At 52.4% G+C, this 10,099-nt stretch overlaps 1 protein-coding gene across 1 annotated transcript in view; it reads right to left on the minus strand.

Annotated features, from left to right (window-relative positions):
* XYLB (xylulokinase homolog (H. influenzae)) overlaps window positions 1–10,099 on the minus strand; it is a 42,492-nt gene that overhangs the window by 28,726 nt on the left and 3,667 nt on the right. The window contains exons 3-9 of the mRNA XM_010835502.1: window positions 9,565–9,634; window positions 8,051–8,131; window positions 5,660–5,746; window positions 4,897–5,025; window positions 4,029–4,094; window positions 2,268–2,340; window positions 58–176 (exon numbers count right to left, since the gene is read on the minus strand). Coding sequence (XP_010833804.1) covers window positions 58–176; window positions 2,268–2,340; window positions 4,029–4,094; window positions 4,897–5,025; window positions 5,660–5,746; window positions 8,051–8,131; window positions 9,565–9,634 — 625 coding nt within the window. The remainder of the gene's footprint in view (window positions 1–57; window positions 177–2,267; window positions 2,341–4,028; window positions 4,095–4,896; window positions 5,026–5,659; window positions 5,747–8,050; window positions 8,132–9,564; window positions 9,635–10,099) is intronic.

Raw genomic sequence — 10,099 nt, forward strand, 5'->3', positions numbered from 1 at the left:
CTTCCCCAGCAGCAAACCAGCTCTCTGGTGAGCCTCGCCACCGGGCAGGGGACCTACCACAACGGAGCAGGATGGCACCGGCCGGCCAAGCTTCTCCTCTAAGCGAGGTGCGCAGGCCCCAAGGCAAGCCTGTGACCAGACTTTGTCCTGAATCTGCAGCAAATTCATTCCAGAACCTAAGGAAGGAAGGATACAAGAAGGAAAAAACAAAATTTTTAAAAAATGTGTCCTTTATTCATTTTTTTCCCCAATTTCTGGGCCATACTTTGTGGCATGTGGGGTCTTAGTTCCTCAGCTAAGGAGCAAACCCACGCTCCCGCTATTGGCAGTGTGGAGTCTTAACCACTGGACTGCCAGGGAAGTTCCAAGAGAAATCTTTTAAAAAATCTTTTGTAAAAATGCACAAATCTAGCCAAGAGTGGATCATTCTCACAGCAAACATGTACCTGGAGCTCTTCCCTGATGGAATGTATACAACAGATCTGGGTCACTCTGCAGTGGGCCTCTGGTCTCTAAGACCTGGTCGGGGGAGGCAGCTCCCAGCAGCATCATCTAGGATGGCTCTGAGTGTCCCCTGGGGTTCAGGCTCTGAGGCAGCCCTGGCACCAATGTGGGTTTCTCAATCACATCTAACTTTTCGAGGGAAGTTCTCAGATGCCTCCAAACTTCCTCATACTCATCACTAAGATCAGCTATGTGTGTGTGAAAGTCACTCTGTCATGTCTGACTCTTTCCGACCCCAGGGACTGTAGCCTGCCAGTCTCCTCTGTCCATAGAGTTCTCCAGGCAAGAATCCTGGAGTGGGGAGCCGTACCGTTCTCCAGGGATCTTCCTGACCCAGGGATCAAACCAAGGTCGGTCTCTTGCACTGCAGGCAGATTCTTTACCGTCTGAGCCAACAGGGAAGCCCTGGTGATCAGCTAACTCTTCCCTAAAATAATCTACTTCTCCTGAGGATGGAGAGTGGGGAGAATCCAGAGCACAGGTGGATGGGCCTCTTCCTGGGGCCCAGGAGGGCCCTGCCTCAGACCAGTGGGCTGGGTGCTGCTGGAGCCCTGTCCCCATGTGAGATGGTTAGACAACTGGTAAATTAGTAGGTGACTTCTAAGGCGACAATGAGGGGAACGGGTGGAGGCCCAGCTGAGGGTGAAGCTCAGTCGTGTCCAGAGCAGCAGTGGAACTTTCTCCGGTAGCGCTCAGCAGCCCGGCTGCGTGTGGAGAACACCCGTGGGAACGGGCTGCTCCATGTGTAGCTCTCTGCTGGCCTAGCTCCAAGGAGCTGGGCTCCTGGGCAGGAGGAAGCTTTTCTTCTCCAGATCGTGAGCAAAGCTTGGGGAGCACTCCTTCGTCACTTTACTCTCTCTCCTTGTAAACTAAACCAGTGTCTGGCACACAACAGCACTCACACACTTCAGCTGAACTCCCAGAGACTTGGAGTGTCCCAGGGGTCTCCTAAGGTCACTCGCCCAGGCCTGGGCTCTTGCTCTGCCTCCTCCTCCCTCCTTGGTCCCTCCTTCTGCTCTAGCCTCAACCCAGAGCTACTTCAGCAAGCTCCTCCCAGCTCTCCTTCCTCATTGGCATCATCTGCATTTATTTTTGTCAGGGTTTTGATTCCAGAAGCTCATCACTCTCCTGAATTCTCCAAATGTGAACAAGAACTTCAAAATATAACTCCTGAGGGAGCCAGGCTACAAGATGGTGCCTGTCCATCCCCCAGCCCTAGTGTGCACACCACGTGTGGTCCCTTCTGGTACCCGGAGGTCTGTGTGCCCAGGGACAGGGGGAGAGTGATGTACGTCACTCCCAAGATTAGCGTGTAAAAGACTCTGCAGCTTCTGCTTAGCTGCTGTCTCTCTTTCCCTTCCCTTGGGGTGAAATCTAGCTCCCATATGGTGGTGTTGGGGGGGTTAGGACAAGGAACTGAGGCCTCCGGCCAACAGCCACATGTGTGGCCTGGAAGAGGATCCTCCAACCCCAGTCAAGCCTTTAAGTGACCTCAATGCTGGAGGCCAGCTTGACTGCCACCTCCTCAGAGACCCAGAGCCAGAAGCATCCAGTCAAGCCACTCCCTGATTCCTGACTTTCAGAAAGTCTGTGAGATAATAAGCATTGATGGCCCTCAGCTGCAAAGCACTGGGCTCATTTGTTACCCACAAAAGATAACTAATACCCTCCCTTCTTGGCAACAGACGGGATGGAAGACTGGGTACGGTTCACGCTGCCGCACACCTGCTGAACAGGCCCATCGCTGGGCTCTGAGGACTTACCATCACTGTAGTCAACAGGGGAGTAAGACCCAAGGAAGAGAGAAGCAGCAAAACTGCTGACCAGGGAAATTCTCTGTGAAAGACAAAGATACCGTGCGATTCATGACTCACTTTCATGAACAACCGACTACTTGTGACACGCACACAACAGGACAAGGGTTTTAAGCTGGGGAGGGAAGTAGAAACTCTGAGCAAGACGCCCCAGCAGTGAGAGGCCGGAGGATGCCTCGGTCTCGCAGGGCATTTGGAGTGGCGGGGACACCAAGCGGTGACTCCTTAGGAAAGCCCCTCGCTCTGCGGTTTCTGACACGTCATCAATCGGCCAGGTTCAACAATGACAAGGGGAAAAAGGCGTTCCCTGGTGGTCTAGTGGTAAGGATTCCAGGCTTTCCCTGCTGGGGGCCTGGGTTCAATCCCTGGTCAGGGAACTAAGGGTCCCACAAGCCTCGCAGTGCAGCCAAACAATACCAAAACCGTATGAAGACGCCACCCTGAGGGAAGGCAGTTTTCACCGGAATCCATGTGCCGGGGAGTGTGTTGCCCTGATTTCCTTCCTCCATTTCTATGGCTTCCATTCACAGAGGAAGTAGATGTATGGCCACAGAATTCAGAACCAACCAAGACAGTTTCAGGGGTTCCGAATGAGTAGAAGTGAAAGCCATCCCCTTTGGAAGCCAGAGACCCCAAACATGAATGGGAGGAACCGATAATTGATTTCAAATGTCACCCTGAGGGTCTGTGCTTCCACATGGGAATCACAGGCACTTGGATCAGGGGAGAGAATGCCAACACCTCCTGTTCACAATCGGGCCACTTCTGTTCTACACACAGACTCTGGAGAAGTTTTATCATCCCCTCCACTCAAAACCTTCATTAATAGCTAACACTGCAGAATAATCTGGAACCTCGACTCACTAAATAGTAAACTGCATGCTAAGATTAAAAAAGCAGCATGGTTTAACACAAGCTGATCATTTTCTAATTACTTAGAGATGAGTATCACTAGCCAGGCTGTTGAGCTGCTTCTCAGGTGGCATTAAGTTCCGGCTTTCAGCAACTATGGCTCAAGGAATGGAACCTGGGTTCCTGGGATACAGGTTCTGGTTGAAGGGCCACAGCTAGAGACACACTGGTCCAGGTTCACAAATTTCATAAGAAAACAGAGACTCCACGCCTATCAAGCGCCTGTTAGGCATCCTGCATCAACGATAGGATACTGAGCCCAAAAGTAAAAGTGTTAGTCACTCAGTCAGGTCCAACCCTATGCAACCCCATGGACTATAGCCCACCAGGCTCCTCTGTCCCTGGGATTCTCCAGGCAAGAATACTGGAGTGGGTTGTCATTTCCTTCTCTAGGGGATCTTCCTGATTCAGGGAGCGAAGCCAGGTCTCCTGCATTGCAGGCAGATTCTTTACTGCTGACCCACCGGGGAAGCCCAGGAAATTGAGGAGACAGAGATGAAGGGCACCCAGATCTACTCAGGTGGTCCCCAGAAGACACCAGGCCCCCTGCTCCCACTCTGACCCTGACTTCTACCCTTTCTAGTCAGGAGAGTCCCTGACTTTTCTTTCCTACAATTCCATTCTTTCCCTCTTCTTTGGAAAAAGCCTGACAATGAGAATAAAAGCAAATTGAGCACATATCATTCTTAACGTCTGCTCATCAATGTTTTTAGCCCATGTACATGACATGTATATTTATGCAAAATTATAGAAAGAATTCGACCCTGATTTGTAATCAAAGAGGAACGTTTAACCAACCTCTGTGTGTGAGTAGGCCTCGGGGTTCTGCTGGTAAATCTTTGCAATCTGGTTTCCTGTAAATCGCTGGAAAAAGAGTGCAAGTGCTTAAAAACCCATATCCTATGGAGAATGATCAACTCCATAAAGTCCTGACAGAGTTAGCATAGCAGGCTCTGAATAAGAGCGTAAGAAGGTTCCTGAAATCTGGAAATGTTTGATTTCTGTTGAACACCCTTGGTAATAATCTCACTTCTCATGTGGCAGGATGTCTGCTCTGACCAAAGGCACCCATGCAGGGGACTCACGTATTTTCCTAACCCACATCCTTCCTACCTCAGGCGACCCAAATAGGGTCAGTCTTATCCCCCGAACCTCTACTCCAGGGAGGGTGGCATGAGCCTGGCTGAGCCAAGAGCAGCCACCCCGTGGGAGGGGGTGGGACTGTGGCTGAAGCCAATTAGAAAGAGGTACTCAATTTTTTTTTTTTTTTTACTTTCCCTAGGAGCTGCACCAAGTGCCTGTAAGTGCTGACGCCTTTCAGCTTCAAAACTACCCAAAATGTAAGTGCTCTTTGTATCTCCAAGTTAGAGAGGCTGAGATCGAGGTGCCACTATCAGCCACAGACACAGCACAGCTCTGACCTGGGAGCAGCAGCAGCAGGCCTGCCCTCACTGGACGGGCAGTGCAGAGGGCCTAGCTCAGAACCACAGGTCAGAGTGCCCGGGCCTGGCTCCATGGGGCAGCAGCCACACGGCCTCCCAGGATTCCCACAGGGGCAGGTCACCAGCGTGTCCTCCCAGACCCCCAGGGAGAAGGGACCAGGGCCACCAATCAGGTCTTCCTCCTAGACCAGCCCCTGTCCCCAGATCACGGCAGGCGCTCCCACCTCGTAAGCGCGGGAGCCAGTGAGGCGGCTGAGAGCCTGGGCCCCGCCCACGGCGGCCTCCAGCTGGCGGCACTGGGCTGTGGTGCTGGAGTCCATCCACACCGGGCAGTCGCTGATGGAGAAACAGGCCTGGAAAGAAGGAGCACAGGCGTGAGCTCCGCCTGCTGACCCTGGGGGCCACCTGGCATCTGCAGCCACACTGCCCAGCACAGCAGGGATGAAGTGGACGTCTCTTCCCTGGACGTGACCCTGGAAGACCCATGGGTAAGCCATTCATGTCCAAACCTTGGTCTGGCCTGGGTGGCGGGGTCTTTCCCCAGAAAACTCTAGGTAGAAGGTTCTGGCAAGCGTACCTGAGCACCACAGGCAACAGGAGAGACAGGAAGGGAGTGGCGGAGGGCCAGAGCTGTAGCCAAGGGCAGGCTGGCCCGGGCATGTGGAGCTTGGGAGAAAAGAAGCCAGAGCCTGCCTTACCAGCACCGCTGGGAGGCACTAGGTCCCCTAGTTTGAGCAGGGAGCTTGCCAGAGTCGTGCTGGATTGCAAGGGACCCACGTGATGAGGGCTGTGAGCACCCAAGCCTTTGTCCCAACCACAGGGATGTGCATGGCAGACCATGCTCACAGGACTGCTGCTCAGCCACGTTCCCACACCCCTGACAATGCCCAAAAGCCCTAGGCTTCAGGACCTACAGGGCTCGAAGCCCTTCTTCCCTACCACCTCCCGTAGAAGTTTCTCAGCCTCCCACAACCCGGCCACACTCACCTGTAGCTGCTCACGCAACGGAAGGTCCGGGGACAGGCTTGTCAGCACTTGGTTGGCCCCAGTCTTCCAGTACACGCTTCCATGTTGCTGCCAAGGGAAAACCCAAGCCCGCATCAGCCTCCTGGAGACCGGAAGGGCCCAGACTACACACCAAAGAACTGGACTCTGAGTCTGTCTCAGTACTTCTAAGTCACAGAGCTCATCACCTTTATGAGACTTGGTTTTCATTTCTATAATATGAGGAGGAACTCTGCCCTGTCCACCTCAAAACATGGAGGAACAAACAATTATTGGTCTAGATTTTGGAGCCTTTGTAAAACTGTATTTAAATATATTGCTTAGAATATTATCTGACACTCACTCATTTATTCATTTACCACTATTCAGTCAACAAACACTGACTGATCACCTAGATCATGCCAGGATGGGGCAGAGGACGAGGGTAGTACCATCCCTATTCTAAAGGATGCTGGAGTTCAGTCAGGGGAAAAGACACAAGTGGACAATTACAAACTCTATTAAGGGATTTCCCTGGTGGTCCAGTGGTTAAGAATCCACTGTGCAATGCAGGGGACATGGGTTCGATCCCTGGTCAGGGAACTGAGATCCCACATACCACAGAGCAACTAAGCCCACGGGCCACAGCTAGAGAGTTTGTGCTGCAACAAAAGATCCCACATGCTACAACGCGGACGCAGCCAAAAAAACCCTATGAAGTGCAGCGGCAGGGCTGTGGAAACGCCGGGGAGGAGTCTAGCCAGCTGGGGGCATGTGTGCATAGGAGTGGATGCAGTAACTAGGAAAGGGTCCCAGGGTTGGGTGCAGGGGTGTGCCAGGAAGAAAGTAACTGCGGTTGAGAGCGGCTGGCATGTGCAGGGAAGGAACTTTAGGTTTGGGTGGGGGAAGAAGGGACTGGATGGGGAGGTGGCAGCCTACCCCTTGACATCCATGCTCGGGAGGTTGGGTTTTATCTTGGGCTGGTGAGAACTCTGGACGGCCAGAGTTGAATGGATGAAAGTGCTTGTGAGAGTCCTGGAGAAGGTAGGCTGGAGGCAGGAAGGTGGAGCAGAGGCCCAGAGAAACACAGTGGGTACCAGGTCTGGGGCCACAGAGGTGGCGCTGGAGAAGAGGTGGCAGATTCAAGAGTCAGGGACAAATAAGCAGGATTAGGGGACCCCCTGGAATGCGGGGGCAGGAGGATGGGGGAATTGAGGCTGACACTTGGGTTGTGGTCCCAGGTAGGGAGGGACAACTCCCTGAGAAAGGGCACCGAAGGAGGGCACCTGGGGCAAGACGGAGCGCTCAGTCAGAGAAATGGCAAGCTTGAGGCACTCCTGGGACACCTGGCCAAGGGGGCAGAGGGGGCGAGTGGGAGGGAGAGGGGGTCCAGGTGAGGGAGGCAGCCGAGACCACCAGGGACTCTGTTTAGCGGAACAAGGACACAATCAATACGCTTCCGTTAGGTCAGGGGAAGAAGAGGCACCTTCAGAAGAGTTGGTGAGCACTTTCCAATGAGGACATGAAGACACGCTAAACCAGCATGGGGCAGAGTGACTCAGAGGATAACACTGGACTGGAGTCCTCACTCCCCTCCTAGCAGCTAAGTGACCCTGGACAAGTGACACCACCTCTCGGATAACATTGGACTGGAGTCCTCACTCCCCTCCTAGCAGCTAAGTGACCCTGGACAAGAGACACCACCTCTCGGCGCCTCCGTTTCCCCATGTAAATGGCAATGATAATAAAAACAGTAGTAAAACTTGGGGTTTTTTTGCACTATCCTATCTATTTAACATTCACGTTGACCTCACAGCAGATTAGAGTATGGAGGCACCAGAAAGCTGGACAACGTGCCCCGGGTCACTGCTTGCAAATGGCAGAGCTAGGGATCAAACCCGGAGCCCCCTGTGCTAACCACTGCACGATACCTCCTGGTACAACTGTTATGAAGACTCAGTGCATGTGAAACGTTCAGCAACGCACCTGGCTTACGCTAGGCGTTTGGTGTTCTTTGTCATTATCACACTGCTATCGTTGTTAGCATGATTTCTGACTTTATTTTTACTTCCAGAAAAGAGAAAAGCCATTGTGTGCCCTCAGTCATAATAAATTCATGTCAAATGCTTCCTCCATCCCCTTGGAGGACCTGGATCCAGTTCCTCCTCACCCAGAGTTCTCTTCTGTCCAACATTTAACTGTACGAACTGTCTCAGATCCTGTGTTTCATCCTCCAAGGTGAAACAGCTATAGGGATTTTCACTGCAACGAAACATGTGCAGTGACTCTCAAGGGTGTGCACCATCCTTTGAGCGGAGCCAACACCTCAGCACCCACACCACCACCCAAGACAGACGCCCCTCATGTTGCAAACAGAGGCTGCAGCAAACCAACCTGGCCTGCCCCAGACAAGGCGAGGACTTGAGAGAAGTCAAAGCCCGAAGCCTTCATCTTCTCCAAGATGATATCCAAAGCCTGAGAAGAAACACAGAAGCCACCATGACTGTCCTGAACCACGGAGCCAGGCTAATGCACAAGCCTGGATTGTAAGTGCCTGCCCTGTCAGTGGAGATAAAGAAGGAACCGATGACTCAGGGTTTGGAAGCACTCAGTTCAGTTTAGTTCAGTCGCTCAGTCGTGTCCGACTCTTTGAAGCACTAGAGTACATCAATTAAATGAGTAGGCATCAACCAAATAAAAAGGTGAGCTATGCTAAAAATATTTTAAATAAATGGAATCAGAAACCAGCAATTCTCAAATTTTGCCTCTCCAACTGGTGACTTCCAAACATGCAGAAGGGCTTCTCAGGTGGCTCAGTGGTAAAGAATCCCCCTGTCAATGCAGAAGATGCTGGTTCAATCCCTTGAGTTGGGAAGATCCCCTGGAGGAGGAAATGGCAACCCAGTCCAGTATTCTTGCCTGGGAAATTCCATGGACAGGGGAGCCTGGTGGGCTACCGTCCCCGGGGTCGCAAAGAGTTGGACAGGACTGAGCATGCACGCAAGTATTCAGGAAAAGCCAAAACCAGGTGGCTCAAATTTCTGTTTCTTTTGTCTGCATTTTCAGTCACCATATACTGATATGACTTCACTGCAATGGAGAAGCAAAGAGCAAAGTTGAAGGTCCCATCAGAACAAGGCTCCAGAGACTTTGCTGGTGGTGCAGTGGCTAAGACTCTGAGCTCCCAGTGCAGGAGGCCCTGGTTCAATCCCGGACAGGGAACCAGATCCCCCATGCCATGCAGCACAGCTAAGCATCTGAGAACTGAAAAACCTGTGGGCAGAGGACATTCAGTTGCTACCGTTGTCTGACCTCTAGTTCCAGGGTCTCAGGTCCCCTGTGGTCAATGAGAGAGCCCTCGGCTCCTATCACACCTGCCTGTGCTGTCCACACCCTAGTCCTGTGGCCTCACAGGTAACCCAGGTCTGGCAACAGGCATCTTCCTTCCTCACTGGTCTTGAGCAGGCAGGCCTGGCTTGGGATGGATCTAAGCCCGACTGGGCAGGTCACAAGTCACCATGCTGAGGGCCCCTGCCCCTGGAGTCGAAGGGTCTGGGGACTGAGCACTAAGAGAAGAGTGTAAGGGCCATGTCTGGATCTCAGGGTACAAGGGAGGACACAGGGCCTAAAAGTAGAATGTTTGGGAAAGGTCTGCTCTGTGTCTTTTTCAAGATGGCAGGACTTTCCAGCTCCTCTGGTTTCAGCACCTGGAAGCCCCTCTGTGAGTCTCTTCAGCTCAGAAGTCCTGACACCAGCTAAGACCTGGGTCGTGCAGATTCCATTTGCCCAGGAGGACCTGGTCCCAACAGGGGCTCTCATGAGCTGCCACCTTCAGGCTTCTGAGCCAATTTCCAAGTCTGCTGGTGAGACGGGCTGGGACAAGAGAGGGACAGGAATCCCTGTCTTACCTGGACCCACATCAGGACCGGAGAGGTCACTGTCAGGCCATCCTTGTGAACATGAACTCCACCCTGAGTCCTACAAGTAGAAGAGATAATGTGGGACAGAGCCTCAGGTGGGGGCCCAGCAATGGCAGATCCTGGATCCCTCCCGCAGAAGGAGAAGCACCCCGTCCCCAGCCTCGTGGGGGAACTCTAGATTGAACAGGGAAGATGATGGGCAAGATGGAGAGAGAAGGCATGGAAACTGCCCACTGTGGCTCAGAGGTGGCAATTCTCCGAAAGCACCAGCAAAGACAAGTCTTCTAAATACAAGGTGTTCACCCTGCCAGGCTGTCACTTGGAGCAGTGGGCATAAATGGGGTTGGGAAAGTTTGGGGTTGGATGAGAAGCCCTTCCAAGTCGACTTCCTAATTTTGGAGAGAGGAGGCCTTTTAAATGATGACTCAAAATCAAGAAGCAACAGAAAAAGAGACTGAGATATTCAAAGACATAAAAAACAAAAACTCAAATATGGCAACAATAATCCAAGCAGAAGAGAAGA

This window comes from Bison bison, unplaced genomic scaffold (genome assembly GCF_000754665.1).
Source record: "Bison bison bison isolate TAMUID 2011002044 unplaced genomic scaffold, Bison_UMD1.0 scf7180017864043, whole genome shotgun sequence".
Lineage (NCBI taxonomy): Eukaryota > Metazoa > Chordata > Mammalia > Artiodactyla > Bovidae > Bison > Bison bison.